At 37.9% G+C, this 17,830-nt stretch overlaps 1 protein-coding gene across 5 annotated transcripts in view; it reads right to left on the bottom strand.

Moving 5' to 3' along the window:
* CNTN3 (contactin 3) overlaps nucleotides 1-17,830 on the bottom strand; it is a 324,643-nt gene that overhangs the window by 27,955 nt on the left and 278,858 nt on the right. For 4 of the 5 annotated variants that reach the window (XM_070576766.1, XM_070576768.1, XM_070576767.1 and 1 more), the window contains 6 exons: nucleotides 8,956-9,073; nucleotides 7,967-8,125; nucleotides 7,718-7,867; nucleotides 6,227-6,297; nucleotides 5,016-5,250; nucleotides 2,597-2,712 (listed from right to left, as the gene is read on the bottom strand). In XM_070576766.1, the coding sequence (XP_070432867.1) occupies nucleotides 2,597-2,712; nucleotides 5,016-5,250; nucleotides 6,227-6,297; nucleotides 7,718-7,867; nucleotides 7,967-8,125; nucleotides 8,956-9,073 (849 nt within the window). The remainder of the gene's footprint in view (nucleotides 1-2,596; nucleotides 2,713-5,015; nucleotides 5,251-6,226; nucleotides 6,298-7,717; nucleotides 7,868-7,966; nucleotides 8,126-8,955; nucleotides 9,074-17,830) is intronic. The other variant, XM_070576770.1, reaches the window with a different exon arrangement.

Below are 17,830 nucleotides of genomic sequence, written 5' to 3'. Positions count from 1 at the left end.
TTACACTGATTTGATTTCTTTAGTCCAAGCATTTCTGGGCTATGCTTGGGGAATGGGAAATCATCGCTGAGTGTGGGAAACACACCTGTTCTCTTCTGTGGTCTTGCCACCAACCTGGGCACTGCCAGCTAGAAAGCTATGGGCCCCAAGAGCTTTTGTAAGCCTCAGACCTTTATTTCCTCCAAGGCCATCTTTTCTCCTGTATTTTTTTCTCAGTGACGTTTTTTCTCCGTTCACCCTCCAGAATACATGGAACCATCTCCTTAATGGCTTGGGCTTTGGAAACAAAGCTGGGAAGGAAAGGATCTTGCAGATAACTCCTCTTGATACCTGTCACAAACTCTCTTGAGGCAAAGGGGCTTAGAGCTGGGGAATTGCTTGAGAATATTTACTGGGCAGGAAACTATAAAGGCTCGCACTTAGTGATTGCTTATTAGGAGCCAGAAACTGTGAGAAGCACATTAAGTATCTAATCTCATTCAATCCTCTCAAAATCCTAATGACGTTAGGCCTATTACTGTCCCCATTCTGCAGGGGAGGAAAGGGGGCTCATAAAGTTTATGTAACTTTTCCAGGACACACAGTGAGTGGCAGACTTGAGATCTGGCACAGATTTGACCTCAGAGCTATGCTTCTTTAATCTCTGCTCCCCGTCCCACTTACCCTTCTAGTCAATGCCATTTCTCTAACCACTGGGGAGCTACTATTGGTTGCCCACTGTCTGTCTTTCATTGCTTACATTTACTGCCATGGAATTAAGAGAATTTTCCATCCAAATCTTGGGTTCTTTTGAGATGCTGATAAGTTGCTCTGCTGCATTTCTGTGGTGTTTTACTTCTTCAATCCTACTTTCTTTCCTTAAATCTTGACAGCTCTAGCTCTGATCAAGTCTCTGTGTGTCAAAACCAGTGTTTCCTATATTTAAGTGTGCAGGAAGATGTTTCTATACGGGTATTTACTGAAAATGTACATTAATAAGACCCACTCCTAGATATTTGGGTTCAGAGGGTCCAGGGAGGGTTCTGGTAATTCTGATGCAGGTGGTCCATGGCACATGCATCACCACTCTAGTTTATCCTTTCTCTACTTTATCATTAATATTTATTCACGAAAATGCTTGTTTGGTTACAAGGAACAGAAACTCTCTCAAGTTCAAATATAAAGAGAGTTTACTGAAAAGGAGGGCAAGGTGACAATCTGAGAAAGAATACAGCAAGGCCACTAGAAAACTGGACAGCTGTCAAAGAACTATTCTATTTTGTTCTCTTTAAGGCTCCATGGGTCGTTGTCGCCTCCATTCTTTAGGGTTGCATGGGAATATGTCTGCTCCATCTCATCTCTGCAGACCAGCTTTGTCCTGCTTGCCCAAGGCCTTAGCTTGAGAAGTCTGAACTGAGTCCTAAATGTGACATATCACTGCATTATACTCACGAATTATAATCTCTTTATGGTTTACTTCAGTATATCAAAGAACCTGACTAGCTCAGCTTAACTGTCCATGGGTCAGATGCCTTTGATCAAGTGGCCACGCTGCTGCACCTGAGATTATGCTGGGAAGTAGAGGGGTCCATGGCCCTGTTTTGCAAACATGTCCGTATAAGTCTACCGCTGAATCAGAAGTAATAAGCACGAGAGAAAAAGGTGCCGAAAAAGATAGCTGTGGTTGGGGATGAAATCACAACTATGACTACTACAAAATCATTGTCAGAGAATCTTCTTACGACTTACTTTTTATCTTGCAGTTCTAAGCTTAACTGCTCCCAGTCCTCACTAACTGCTCCCTACTAAATATGGGGCCCAGTCGGAATGGGTCTTTTTTAACATTCAAAGCGGTCTGAGACCTGGCCCTTCTGGACCTTTCTGCAGTCACCCCTCCTAAGGAACCTTCTTCTGCAGGTGGGCCTCTACTCCTTCTGCTCCTCCAAGGTGCCATGCTCACTCTGGAGTGTTTGCCACTTTTACTTACTTTTCCTTTAAAGTCTTGTTAAGCCTTACTACCCTTATGAAACCTCTCAAGAACGCTCATCCTTCTTAACCATTCAAACATTTTCTGTTTGACCTGTTCTGACCTTCATTACATTTAGTCTGATGTTATCCTCTGTTTCAGATCTTTCACCTGATTTTACCAGAGAGTTCTTTGAAGGCAAGAATTATATTACAGAAAGTTGTCTTCTCTAGAACCTAGAAGGGAATTACATAACGTAACAAGGCCACCAAGAAAGTACCAAAAGGGGTTGGAGGAAAGCAATTTCCTATTGGCATAAATATCCTAGTAACTTAAATACTGCAGTTCAATCTCACTCTTATTTTTTAGTCAATCCATCTAAAAGATTTGGCCCACAAGACACATGATTTCCTTTCAGATTATTATTTTTTCTTTTCTACACCAACTAAAGTTATTTTCATTCAACTTGTGGCATTAAATTCAATATCCATTGATAATCACATGGGACAAGGAGCTGGTGAAATTTCAACAAAAGTCACACTTGAGCTAAGATGTCACTGTTAAAATGAATTTAAAGGAAAGGAGACCAAGTACCATGGAAACATACATACATGAGCTATTTAATAACTAATTAATTTTACAAGAAATTACCTCATAGCCGAGTAAATGTCCATTGCTCAATTTCCAAGGAACGGCGTTCCATGACACTTCAATTTCTGAGGAAGACAGGCTATTTGCAGAAACCTGAGATGGAGCTACTGTAGGCTCTGTTTGGAAACAGAAAGTGAAATACAATTATCATTTTGGTAGTTAATTAAAAAACCTATTGAAGTTCTTATTTTAAAAAAGCACTTTAATGTATTTGAAAATATTATAAAATATTCTATAAAAATACTTGAAAACATGAAGCATGTTTTGGTCAGTTTCCATTTCTTAGGAATAGATGGCATCCACACGCTTTTCCTTGCTAAACAGCCACAGCAAACTGTCCTTTATTCCCTTGCACTTCTTCTTGGCATTTTACTTTTATTCCTTTCTTTCCCTTTGTTCTCTCTGCCTTTTCATTATTTCTCTCCTCTTCATCCCACAGCTCCTGTTTGGGAACTCCTATGCTCACAAATGCTATTTATTCATTTTTCTTGCCAAACAAAGTCAAGTTCTACAGAGTTCATTTATTCAATAAGCATTTATGAGTGCCTTTTCCAGCTCAGGCCCATTAAGAGGAGCACACTTAAATGAGACAGAGCAACTTTCAGGGGTCTACTCTTTTAAAGGAGCAGACAGACATGCACAAAGCTTATTACACAGTGAAAAGGTCCCTTTGTAACAGACAGCTCTTGGGGCTTTATGGGACTCACAGTGACTCTCCCTTCTCAGGGCGTAGTGCTGAGCTGGGACACCCCCTCCCCCAGTATCCATGTCTGTGTTCAGTGACCCTGCTCATGGCCATGGCTCACTGATACTGAGATAGAGTCTCAGTCCAAGGATAGACCTCTTAGATTTTCTCTCCTGAAAATCTGAAACTTGGTTTGGAAAGACGAGGAGTACTTGAGGCCAGTCTACCCAGCCCTGGTGCCCTAGAGAGGTAGACCAGTTTCTAAGGCCCCAGAGCTTCTCTGATTGAGGCTCTTCATGAGGTTTGCTGTTTAACCCTCCCTTGGATTCAAAGGGAGGTCCTAGAATATTTCCAATAAATCCTTTGCCTTCTTCATAGACGAGGTGAATCCATTCTGATGTTTGGAACAGAAGGATCTTTAATTAACTCATTAGCGGTGACAGAAATGGAAACAAGAGAAGGAAAGTGTAGGAGATAAGGAGGGTAAAAGGCTGTGGCTGTCCCTCCCTCCCAAAGGCCAGCTCTCCCGGTCCAAGATGCAGAGCGGTAGACAGTGCCCAAAAACTCCCTAGTTAATTGCCATCATTCCCCAGACCACTGACTTGCCCTTGTACTGAAAAGCCTTGGTATCTTGGAAATGGAGTCTGGCTAGGAATATTAAAAGCTCTTTCTTTTGCAAAGTCTTTTATAATACCTGTTTGGTTTTTTCTCAGAACTCAGTGAAAAAATAGAGGACAAGAATAGGAGATGAGGGTACCAAGAAAGATGGAGTCTATTTATTATTTTTAGGAATGACAACTGTGGGCCACCTTCTGCAATTTACTGCAAGGTCTGGGGGTAGAGGAGACGGTGTGAAGCCACATTTCACGAACTCAGAATGGTTAAGGGCAAAGGCCCTGGGTTAAAATACTAGCTCAGCATGGGTGTATGGATTTTGGCAAGTTTATTAATTTCTTTCATCAAACTTCCATTCTCTCATGTGTAAATGGGGAATAATAATATTACCTACATGTCATTCCTCCTTAGAAAATTCAAATTAGGTAATGTCTGGCAGCTAACAAGCATTTAGCACGTGTTGGCTCCTGTCATTCTTATTAGGAGGAACTATATAAGAAGCCAATAATTACCTGCTTTCAACCTATAAAACGGCAATTTCATATGATGCTCCTAACATTATTATTATTATTGTTTTCTAAAGAGGTGCGATATCTAGGGCAGGGAAAAAAGAAAGGCAGAGCAATGGAATGAATCCAGAGTGGAGTATGTCCGAATCTACAACTGGTGGAACATATCCTTCAAATCTGCACATGCCACACCTCTGGAATGTCATACTTCTGGTTCTCCTTCTCCACCTTGCTAATATCCTTTTCTCAGGCCATAAGACCATTCTAAAACTTGAGACTAGGGCACCTCCAGGAGAAGATCTTATTCTTACCCCAAGAAGAAGATAGCTATAGAAGGCTATGCTATTCCTGGCTTCACAAGCTATAACTTAGGATGTGTTCCTCATAAAAAGATTTTTAACCACTTGCTACACCCTCTAACTATCCTTGAGTCTCATACTTCAAGTAGGCATGGTTGATCTTTATTACCAGGACTGGGAATCCAACTACAACTTCAATCATTGTTCTTTAGAAGAAATATATCTGAAGTCACAAAGACCTTCCAAATCAGTCTTCGCAACACATTGGTTTATTAATTGGAACTGATACATAATCATAATGTTTTCCATACCTTCTTCTGCAGAGAACACTGTTGTCACTGGGCTAAATGGTCCTTCACCTTTGTTATTATAAACACCAACTTTAACTTCATACAGTGAAAATGGCATGATGCTTTCATTTCTAAAGACATATCTTGGGGTATCAGGAGATGTGACCACTGTCTGGATCCAGTTGGTAACTCCAAGAGGGCGGAAAGCGACAACATACCCAAAACCTTCACCATTCTGCAGTTCTTCAGGGACTGGCTACAAAGGAAAGACTTAGTAAATCACCTTTACACATAAAAGTAAGGCAAAAATAAATGGAGCTAAAATCCTTAATCTTTTATAAAAGCCATCAAATAATAATCTACATCATATTAAGCAGTCGGCTAAAAAAAGGAGAAAAAGGTCAGTGGGACAGTCAGCTACTTTTAAATAGACACATGCCACTCTTTCATAGCCATCCACACAATGAACTGGAATTTTCCGAAATTATTCCGACTTTTCAGCATCTCGTAGCCCCAATCTGAGTTTTGAATAATACGATATACTTTCAAGTTGAATATACCTCATCTCTTAAGTCAAATAAAAATCACCTAATCCCTAATGTTGACTTTATGGAAAGAAATTACACATTGATATGATAATTAAGTGCAAAGGAATAAAACTAAAAGAAACAAAAAGGAAGTAAAAACAACATTAAACTCAAAGCTGTATTTGGATCATGTCAAAAATTCCTATTGACACCCCATCAGATCTCTTGACTTTTTATTTTTTCATCAACATCTTCAAATAATAGATAATTCTAGCGCCTTCTGACTTTAAATGTGTTAATTAAAATTTTTCCTAATTATGACATAAAACAAGAGCTGAAAGAATGGCCAGGAAGCAAGTACTTGCTGGAATAAGTGATGTCATCAGTGGGTATGCAGCTGCAGGTAAAGCCCTGAGGGCAGCTTGACTGTAAACAGCCAGGACTTGACTCTCACTCCTATGCTTACCAGCCAGATGACCTTGGGCTAATTGTTTAATACCCCTATGCCTTAGTGTTTTTCTATAAAATGTTGCAAGGAGTAAACGAAAAAAATATGCAAAAATGCTAGGAACAGTGATTGGCACAGAGTGAGCATTCAAAAATATTAGCTCTTAGTACTACTACCACCACCAGCCCCACCCAGGAGACCATAAAGATGTGGGAATAGCATCACCCTGAGGGGAAAGCTGCTGCCCAGACACTTACATCCCAGGTTATCACCAGTTCAGACCGGCTTCCACCTCCTCCACTGACTTCTGAAGGAGGCACTTCTGGAACTGTGTAGGTCAGAGAGATAGAAATGAAACCCTATCTGCATTTGGCATATTAATCTGAAAGAAGACTCAATGTTGCTTATTTTTAATATTTGAAATAATTTGAGCATTGGCACATTATATGTATATGTGTGTGTTTGTGTGTGCATATATTGGGGAAATCATCAAATAATTTATATTTGCAAGAAATTATCAAAGATTCAAAATCTCTCAAACAGTAAGAAAAAAATGACTCAGTACAAAGATTAATAAAACGAGGAAAAGTGATTCACCAGGGATGACGGGAAATCAACCCAGCACGAGCATTTAACTTGTGACTATTCCAAGTGGAGATACAATTCTCAGAACGACACTGGTTTTACGTAAAAATGACCCAGACTCAAATTCTCTAATCCTGTTATGAGATATTCTTTCTAATCCTCACACAGGCATCAGATTGCTCACTTACGCTGAGAACTTTACGCTTAGTAAGTCGCATGACACAACTAAAATATAAGTTCCCTGAAGGCAGCTCTTTGTCTGTATCCACCATATCTAGAAAGTGCTTAGCACACAGTAGATACTCCAAAAATATATGTTGTGTGAATAAATGAACAGAGCACCAAGATAGACACAGTTCCTTGATTTCTCATAATACCTGGGATAAATATTATATGCATTGTTGAGTAAAATAGCATCATTAAAATTATTGAAACATATTCCATGACTCTTATCTCAGCCTAGCTCCTAAAATGATACGCTAGCTATATTTCAAACATCATTTTAGTAATATTAATTAACGTTATAGATTCTGAAAAGTCTTTAGATTCTCTCAGATGCCTGAATAATGTAATAGTATGTACACTTTCTAATTTTCAGTTTTAATGTTAGGATATTTTTAGAATTATGAAAATAGTCTTATGGTTAACATTAACTGTTGCCCCACATGGAAAATTTAACAATGATTCTCTCTTAATTTAATACTTGCGGAGCCAAAATATACCTATTTTTCAATCGCTTAAGCTCACTCACTGAGCTTGATGGCAGACGAGATTTCCTAGCAGCAGAACTCCCAAATGTCATTATCCTACCAATTTGTCAATGCTTGTTATAAATGAAAACAGCACTTCCCCTGTTAACAGGGTGTCTATGTCAGATAGTAATTATAACCTTAAGTGACAAAAACATATTCACTCTACATGCACTAATGAATGCTGACGATGGACTGAACTCTTAGAAAAGTCACACTACATCAGAGCCACTTAAACGTGTGTCTTTTGACAAATACCATATGGCCAGTCCTGCCATTAGATAGGTCAGATAATTGCAACAATGGATTATTGAGGCTGATCCCCTGCTGGCCTGGAGACCAAGCCAAGGGAAATGGAAATACACACCCAGGGCAAACCTATTAACCCATTACTCAGAAAACAAAAACACTAACCTGCCTCTTCAGTTCTTACTTTTTCTGAGGGTAAACTGGGTTCTCCACCTCCGATTTTGTTACTGGCTACAACCCGAAATTCATATTCCACCCACGGATTTAACTCGACTACAGTAGCTGTGTGTGTTTTCCCATCAATGACCTCAGGCACTACAAAGGAATATTTCAGAGAGGTAAGAGTCTGCACGTCTTAGCATTGACTTGAAATCCATTTATATGTACCAACGGTATTTGTCTCTCTTCCGTTACCTGTTGTGGCAGTTTGCCAACCCACGGAGAAAGGTGTCCTCGCCTGGACAGAATAGGATATAACTGGGCTATGGTTGTCTGTACCTTCTTTCCAAGAGAGTTGGGCTGTCGTATCTGTAATTTCATCTACCTTCACATTTTCTGGTGGTCCAGGTGAACCTAAGGTAGGCAATAATGCAAACAGTGGGCAGCAATTCCATAAATGTCATCCTCTTCTACCAAAGTGAAGAACATGTCACGTGACCACTTTAATACTTCCAAATGATCCCAATTTCAAAAGCACTTAGGGAAAAAGCCCATTTACCCTGCAATAAAACTGCCACTTTTTCCCCTCCACATTTCTGTTGTTAAAACTTAAATCTGGACAAGTATCAGTAACTCCAAAATCATAATAGTCCACGATTGCAAATGACACCGCTTTTTGATGCCTTTGTTCAGCAGGATTCCTGCACCTTTCCAGATTCAGCATCCTTTACTTTTTTGATGCCTTTTCCTTTAATCTCTTGGTACAGCTCTGTAGTTCCCAGTTTGTTATCTAGAGCTGTATTATTCTAACATGCACTCTGGTCATTTTTCAGCCCAGAAGCAAATCAGTACCTTGGACAGTAGCTCAGATTGGCATATTTTCTCAGGCATTGTGGATGATCCTGATTCTTTTAGAAGTAGTCACACACAGACACACACACAATCACTATTCTCTTTCCTATTAAACACTATCACTGAATTAATGACATGCTCAAAAACACATCAGCTTGGCAGAAGCTGTGGAATGCTTATTACAGTAAGAGCTATTTGAAGAGGAGACGAGATTTTTACTTCTTTGAATTAGCACCCATCCTTATTGTCACATCCTCTGGTCTATTGAGGGGGGATCAAATCAATATTATAACTCACAGGCTCATATACTATCTCATCATAATTTTTCCTCCTGTAAGGATTGCTCAGTTAAGATGTGGAATTATAAATCACACTGAGGCATTAATGTTTACCTCTTACTATGAGGTCAGCAGCAGATGAAACACTATCCACTCCTGTTTGTACCATGCACACATATTTTCCACTGTGTTTTAACTGAATGTTTCTGATCATTAAATCACCAGATGAACTCTGTTGGAAAAAACAGGTAATGAGCATATTGTTATTTTGAAAACACAAAGAATCTTGAAGGCTGTGGCCAACAACACCTTTGGGATGAAACCCGTATTTAGAGAGAAGACCAACGTGGTACAAGACCGAAGATTGCTACAGTGGAACCTATGGAAATAAAAACAAGTTAAAAACCATACATGACTGCAGACATAGATTTCTGTAGCTAAATAAACAATAAGCTTTCCCCTGGGCATTTATGGTTTCAAAAATAAATAAGAGCAGAGATTACAGTCTCAGAGTCTATTTATTTCCACTAGAATGACACCTCTTTTTATATCCACTGCTCAGCACCAGCTCAACTCATTTCTCTGGTTCCAACCTCTTTGCAATTATCTGCCTGAGAAGAAGAGGGAAGCATTTGGGTATCCGGTGGGAGATAAATGCAGCACGACAAGGGGATTACCATGGTTGAAACACTTTTCTGAACACACTGGAGCTTAAAAAGCCTAAAGCCTTTTAATTTCTTCACTACTGAATTTAAGGACAGTCAATACGAACCCCTCAATCAGAAGAAATTAAAACATTTTAAACCCTAAAAATAAAATAACAGTTGTCCCTAAAGACATTTGCTGACATCCCCCAGCACCAATTAATGGAGCAAATGTATTTCTAAAAGCTCAACTTCAAATGGGTCTCATTTTAAAAGAATGTAAAATCACGTTTATAAAATGACTAACTGCAGGCCAGTTTCACACATGAGTAAAAATACAGATTGAAATAAAATGATTTGGAAAGCAAAGCTCTTTGAAAATTATTACTTACTGAAAAATGTCTAAAATGATATAGAAGAAGAGGCAATAAGTGTTTATCTTATTAATTAAAAGGATAGTTTTACTCTTGGGGTTTCCTAGTATTTGTTGAAAGATGGATTCTACTATCCTGCTTTTAGGTAATTTCCTAAGATCTCTTACAGGGTAATTTCTTAAATATTGTTTGCCATCTGTAGGATTCCTAATGGGCTATTTTCTCTGTTGGTTGGATTGCATGGCTTCATCTTGAATTTCTTAAGTATTAGGAGAAGGCAGATGTGAGGTGATTGATGGCTGTAATTAAATGATAATCCAGAAACTGTTAAGTTTGCACATTTTACTTTCATCAAGTTGAACTTTTTTCTTTCTTTCCCTCTCTCTCTTTCTCCTCAGGGTTATTTAGAAATTTATCCCCAGGACAAAACCTTCAATGCTTGCTGACCTTTAGAAACTCTTCAGGTTTTATGAGGTTCATGTACTCACAGGAGGTTGATTATCATTTCTATAGAAATCCCTTATTTTCAGTGAAGTAAGAACTGTTACTGTTAAATTCCACCAAGGCATTGGCATGACTTCTTCTTCTTCTCTATGTTTATTTGCTTATTATTGAAAGCAGTTGGAAAAGAGAATTGGAACAGCACTTAATTTATGTCCTTAGACCCATGAACATAACTTCTAGCCACACTGGCTGGTTTTGATTCTTGAAGGAGTGAGGAAGAAATTGATGTTGGGCTTGTCATATCTGTTCACTTTTGGTACTGATCTGTTAAGAGAGAAATAACTTAGCTTGCTCATGTAAAAACCAAACCATCTTCCTGAAGAAATGGAGTTAGGGTCACCATCAGGTAAAATATAATTTTTAATTATCTTTATACACTGTAGATTGGAAAAAGGAAGCAATAAACTCAGGCATGTAGATAGTAGGAATCAGCTGGTTGTTTCAGGACCAACATGAAGTCGAGTAGATGAACACATAAATGGAAAATAAAATTTAATAAAAACTAAGAGGGATCCTCTCCGTAACTTTTGTCTCTTTCAATAATACACATTTCTATTGTTTCTCTTCTAGGGCTTTCTCTCTCTTGGACTATTTATTGTCTTTTAATGATGCAATATATAGAATCAAGATTCATCTTAACAAAAGTTCATTGTGAGTTTGCTGTATTAGATTCACTCAAGGGTAGGGAAGTATCTAAAGCATGGTCTCCGATCTTTAGGATATAAACCCAAGCCAAGGTAATATATATTCAAGTGAAACAAGTTTTGTTTTTCAACTTTAGAAAGTTTACTTAATTAAGGTTAAATCAAATCCCATGGCACATACTATGTGTAGACAGCTTCATTATAAAAGAGGTGATTTCAAATCCTACTGAGGATGTGGAGCAACTGGAACTACTATCACTAATGGGAGTGTAGACTGGTGCAACTACTCTGGAAAACTGTTTAGAAGTATCTACTAAGGCAGGACACATGCACAATCTACAACCCAGCAATTCCATTCCTAAGTATATACCCTACAGAGACGTGTGTGTATGTTTACTAAAGACATTCACAAGAATGTTTGTAGAAGCGCTATCCATAATGGCAAAAAAATGGTAATGACATAAAGTCTATTATAATAAAGTAGATAAATAAGTAGTAGAATGCCCATTTAAAGAAATACTATTAGGCTATGAAATAGATTGAATTATAACTACACAGATGAACACGGCTGAGACTCAACATAAAAGATATAAATAAAACAGATAAAAAAAGTACAGGATACTAATCTCTTGTATCACAAATCTAGATAGTGTTATCTTTGGAGTAGTTAGTACTATAATGAGGCACCCTGGGGACTTCTGGGTTGTGGGTTATGTTGTTTACTGATTTCAGTGCTCATTACTTGAGTGTGTTCATTTTGTGAAAATGCACTGGGCTATACATTTATGATTTGTGCATTTTTGGATAGAATATAATGGCTCTCAAATTGCAGTTTTTATTACATACAACTATCCCTCTAAATGCTCCACATTAAACAGCATCATAGAACATCCTATAATTTCTTATCAACACGCAGTTGAGTACTCCCAGAAATTAAAAAAAAAGATCAATAAGGAAAAGGAAATTCCAAAGGAAGTTTCATTTATATCAAACTAGTTCTTGTCCCCATCAATTTTTTACTGTTAATAGTTAGAATACAGTTAATTACTGATTAACTGTGATAAAGGGGATAGGAGAAGAATGTCCAGAAAAAATCACGTAAGATTAGTCAACTATATCTCAATAAATCTGAAAAAAAGTCAAAAGGTGGTAAAATAGTACTCAACAGATTATTTTTCAACATATTTATAAATAAAATGGCATCTAATATTTACATATATTTATAAACACGTTTGTCATTCTTTAGAGTATAAAAGTGATTCAAATAAAAAATTTAGGAACACCAATAATCTTTGAATACATTCTTAGGAACACTAAGAATTCTTTGAATAAAAAATAGCTTGTAGTTCATTTTCTGTTAAATTAGTCTTTGTATTGTTTTCCTAAACTCTACCTTTTCCCCTTCCCTCAATTAGAATGGACCAAAATTGGGAAGATGTAGAGTCAAAGTTTTTTTTCCCCTCCACATCCCTACTTCCTTTAAACCTTTCCCCTAAAATAGGCACAGTACTGTAATTCTCAGTCTTTCTAGAAGGCAAGTCGCTTTTCTACGCTGCTGACCACAGATTTACTTGGAAATGAAGCTTTGGGCAGTGGGAGACGCTTATTCCAATGGCTTACCTGGAGTTGAAGAAGTGGGAGACACTTCCCTAAGTCACACGAATTTTAGTTCTTTCTCAAATGCCCTATCTTTTTAAAATAAGATTATTCATTCAAAACTATTTATTAAGTAATTGCTGTACCTTAGTCACTGAGGATACGATAGTGAAAAACATACCACTCCTTATGTTCATGAAGCTTATAGTTGACAGTTACGAATCAAATGACAATAACAAATCAAAGTAAAACTACAATGTAATGCAAAGTACATAGAGGAATCTGTGATTTTCTGGAGTTTCAGTGAATTGATAGTTGAGCTGAGACTTGCAATATGAATACAAACTATGGTCTCCTCTAGGGCACTTAAACACACGCAGAGGCCTAAGGCAGGTGAGAACACAGTCTATTTGCGGGTGGGGGGAGTTGGCGATGTCAGGGGTATAGTTAATCCACAAATTGTTAATCTGTCCACAGAAACCTAAAACCTAAACCTAAAAGTTCACTGTAGCTGATTTCAGATTCATATTTGCACCTTAATGACAATAAACTTTTAATATTTTTATATTAAAATAAATTTTTAAGCTTTGCTAGAATTACTTGATTATCCAATTATTTGTTCCTCTAACCATGTAGATTTAGCCTAAAAAAGAAACTCATATTTCCAGAACATGTTACAGGTATAAACAGTCAATGGATTTGTAAGCCAAATCATCTTTGAAATAAATGCTAAGGGAAAATCCAGTGTGCATAAAATGAAATAGAAGAGGAGCTTATTAAGTTTTTCTTAGGTGATGACGCTAATGGAATTTTTGATGTAATTTAAAAACCTCTTTGCACTGAAAGAAAAACACTACATGATGTGATAACTCATGCCAGGTGAAAATGAATAAGCAGACAGATCATTACTAATTACAGGTGGGCTGAAAGTATATTGTGATATCTCCCATATGCTAAAAACCAGGGTATAAAATAAACCTCGGAGCTCGGGCAACTTCTTGAACAGTGCAAGTGTAGCATAAACTTTCAGTATACCAAATTATCAGCAAAAACTAATTCCCTAGTAAGCAATCTGCATGTAAATGCTGCTGTTGGACTGCCAAGAAGCATAATTTTCTAGTTTAAGGGGAACAAAACCCAAAACATTTGACTGCTGTTTGGAAGGCAAGGTTGAATAGGCGGTCCTCCTCCTTTCTATCACTTTACACAGCCTGTTATTGTATGGATTCCAACATTCATCATTCTTCCCATCACTGGATTGCCTTCCAAACCCTGACACTGCATGCAAATCATATCCAGGTGCCTTGAAAATACTAGAACCTGCTGGTTCCTTCTGGAACCTGGGTGCTGTTTTCCTCTGTGAAGGTCCGTGAAGGAACTGGTGGTACATAGGACTCGCCTCCGCATTTCTAACCAGCCAAATTAAACCTTGCCCCCCACCAAACCCAAATGGCTGCAACAAGGTGCCGTTCATTACAAATGTGTACTGCCCACCCAAGGAACGGAAATAATTAGCAGCCATTGAAACACGAAACAGGCTGACACTCTGAACAGTTTTAATTTTTCTGACTAATTAACAATTTCATCTGAGATTGTCTGAACAGGTGATATTTAAAGCAGGTCACATGCAATCAGTTAATATTAAAATTTGCTCGACTTTCTTTGGTACCAATAAACTGGAATAATCATCCCATTACAGGATTTAGAGTCCCAGCTTGTCCCATCATAACTGTTTTGAAAGAGTGACACATAACAGATAACAAAAACTCAGCCAAAGGTACTTCATTCATATCTTATCTTGTGTCAAATGCCCAAGTTGCTGTAAAAGTATCAGCTTTTCTATTTCAACATCAAGTTCACATTAACAAGTTAGGAAATTTATTTCCGGGTGGTGTGGCATGTTGACAGGATAACTAACTGGGCACTGGTGATTGCAGGATGCCTGGTGTTTGTTTCCACTCTGATTTTTAACTCAGTATTTTCTAAACTTCAGTCATTAGAGTTACACCTCCACAACTTTTTTCTTGCCATATCTAGTACCAAATGCCGTATTATTTACTTAGCTTTTTCTTAAACTGAATAATTTTCTTAAACTTAAACTTATATGGAAATCGATACGAAAAACGTATATTTTTATCTTAAATGGAACACTGCTGACTAAAATAATAGTTCACTGCCAAAATGCATACAGTGAGTAGAAAATACTGCAAATGGACACTGTCCAAAATAATGTACATGGACGCTAGCTGGACACTTTCAAAGTCTCTGAGACTGAGAACTTTGCTCTCTTAATTAAAAAGGGAGATTGGCAAGTATTAGAGAACCATTAGTGACAAACTTCACTCCATACTGAACCATTCTCCTTGATTTAACCTAAATGATTGGAATGAAATTGAAAATAGACCAGCCCTCTCATTCTATCTTATTTAATATTGCCTATTAGGCATTTTAACAACGGGGCTAGGTTTTGAGAAATGTGTCTTTAGGTGATTTCCTCATTGTGCAAACTTCATAGAGTGTACTCACACAAACCTAGATGGTGTAGCCTACCACACACCCATATGGTACTAATTTCATGGGATTACCGTCGTGTATGCAATCTGTTATTGACGAAACGTTGTTATGCAGCCCACAACTGTAGTTCTCAATGCTGGCTGTACAAGAAATTCACCTCAGAGTCTTTAAAAAAAATACCAGAGATGCCCCGGCCACATCCCAGAATAATTAAATCAGAATGGATTAGAAAGAGGAGACCCTCTAGCTGATTCTAACCAGCAGTTAGGGTCAAAAATCATCAAACCTGATGAGATTTTACATTCTTCATCTTCACTCTTCTTGGGAATAAAAAGGCTCAAGATAATCATTCAGGTCTTTCCTAACTCTAAAATTCTGCAATTAATAAACACATGAAGTAATCATTAAGTCAGGCTATTCACTGCTGGCTCCTAAGCTGAGAACAGCACCCCTATACAAATTTTCATCTTAGAAGATGAATGAGAAAACTAGTATTTGTGAAACAGGTACAGTGTGTCAAGCACAAGGCTCATTTCCTCAACATTAGACTGCCTTGATAAGCTCATTGTAATTTTTAAAACAATAGTTACTGAAATAATTCAACATGCTGATAGATTTCTATAGATTCATACAGACACTTGCTGTTAGTCAACCTGAATGACTCTAGGAGTACTCTGGATTGATGTGAAAATTCTCACGTACAATCAAAGTTATTTCAAGTCATGAGAGCCTACCCTGAACAACACTCTAACGCATGGATTAAATCTTGTTTTTTTGTTTTTGTTTTTACCCTCCTATCAGAGGTTTAAAATACAGTGAGAGTAGATTTGCCCCTTGTAGAATGATAATACTAGTATATAAGAAAAGGAATCCATTAATACAAAAGAATAAAAAGCAGTTGTTTCATGGAGCCTTGATCAAGTTGCATCAAATGTCATATTTACTTCTAGTTCCAATTACTATTGTTACACAATAAATTACCCAAAACTTAGTGCTTAAAAAGAAAACAGTGATCATCTATTCTGCTCAGGAATGTGTAATGTGAGCAGAGATCAGTGAGGACAGCTTATCTCCATTGTAAACCTCATCAGCTGGCATGGCTTGATTGGGGACTGGCAAGCCTATTTACATGACTGGCAAGTTGGTGTTGGCTGTTGGCTAGGAGTTCAGCCATACCTGTGGGCTCGGGACTTTAGTACCTCTTGAGGTAGACCTCTCCACAGTGTGCTTGGATTTCCTCATATTACAGCAGCTGAATTCCAAGAGAAATTGTGCCCATGGAAAATGCATGCATTTTTCTGGTCTAGCCCCAGCAATCACATAGCCTCACTCCTGCTGTTCTTTATTAGTCAAGACAGTCACAAAGGTCTACTCGGTTTCAAGGTGAGAGGCATAGATTTCACCACTTACTGGGGAAGAGTGTCGAAGTCATACTGAAAGAAGAGCACGTTGGACAAGAGATGTTATAGCCATCTTTGGAAAACACAATCTGTCACACCCCTCCAGATTCCTTCTGTATCTGCAGCACTGCCTCTTTTTTTGGCTGACCTATTTGCCTCTTTTTTTTTTGCTGACCTATTTGGCTTCTATATAAAATGGTTCCCTTACCCTCTGCCTTTTCCTTGGGTTTTTCCCATCAGGAGATCCGAGGGAGGGCAAATACTAAGTTTGGGGTATTTACTCACCAAAATTCATCCTGCATGGCTGTTTTGAGTGACTGTGCCAAGAACCCAAACTAGGTTTAAAAAAAACACAACAAACCCTGGTGTAGATACTTGTCCTTTCAAGTCAGTAGCCATGTGTGAGCCAGAGATAGGACTCCTAAGCGGTTAGAGAGAATAAAATTATACCCTCTGCCTGGAGAGTTGCTCCAAAAGAGGTCACACTATCAACAACAGAATGATGAATTCCAACAGTTTTCGTGATACTTCAGAAGTGTAGATTTTTCATCTCAAAGTCTTACTGAAGAAGATAAAGAAAGACTAGCTTTGATATCAAATATGACCATCCTTAGACATTTTCTAGTAGAGAGTATGATCTAAAATTTTAAAGCCAATGTAATAAAAACAATTTAAAAAATCAGTGTTTACTTTAATAAAAATACTCCACCTAAAATTTCTGAGTTTTGAGTCAAAAAACATTTAAATTGTCCCAAATTAGCCATTTGTTCTTCATCTTCTTATTCATGTTCAAATCAGTTAAATGGTATAATTAAATATTATGTCTTGCAAAGTAGAATGATTTTCTTTCTGAAATTGGAGCATAAAATCTAAGCCAGCATGAACAATTACCACTCAGTAATAAAAAGGCAAGTAACCTAATTAAAAAATGGGCCAGTCACCCTGACTTCCGGTTTTCGGTTAGCACATAAGCAGCCTAGCATCACCACTCCATCCTAACAGCAAGGAAAAAGCGAACAAAGTGAAAAATCAACAGCTCTTCTTAGATTTGGCAGAGAAGTGGAGTCACAGAGAAAACCACTGCCTTGAAAACTGGAGAAACCAACAGGTGAATAAAGAGAATCACAACTTACCAGAGCAGAAACCCACGAGCAAACACTTCCACAGGAGCCAGTATTGGGGTAGAGAAACCTGAACTGTGATTGATGAATTGCTGGAGGCTCCGTGTGGATAAGTCTGAGAGTTAAACTACAGGGAATTTTAGGTGGCTCCCCACTCTTTTATGAGTTTTGCCTCCAGGTCCTCACAGAGAA

The sequence above is a fragment of the Equus przewalskii genome, chromosome 15, assembly GCF_037783145.1.
Source record: "Equus przewalskii isolate Varuska chromosome 15, EquPr2, whole genome shotgun sequence".
In the NCBI taxonomy this organism is placed as follows: domain Eukaryota; kingdom Metazoa; phylum Chordata; class Mammalia; order Perissodactyla; family Equidae; genus Equus; species Equus przewalskii.
Note: the sequence above shows the minus strand (reverse complement) of the source record. Positions and strands in the feature narration are given on the sequence as shown.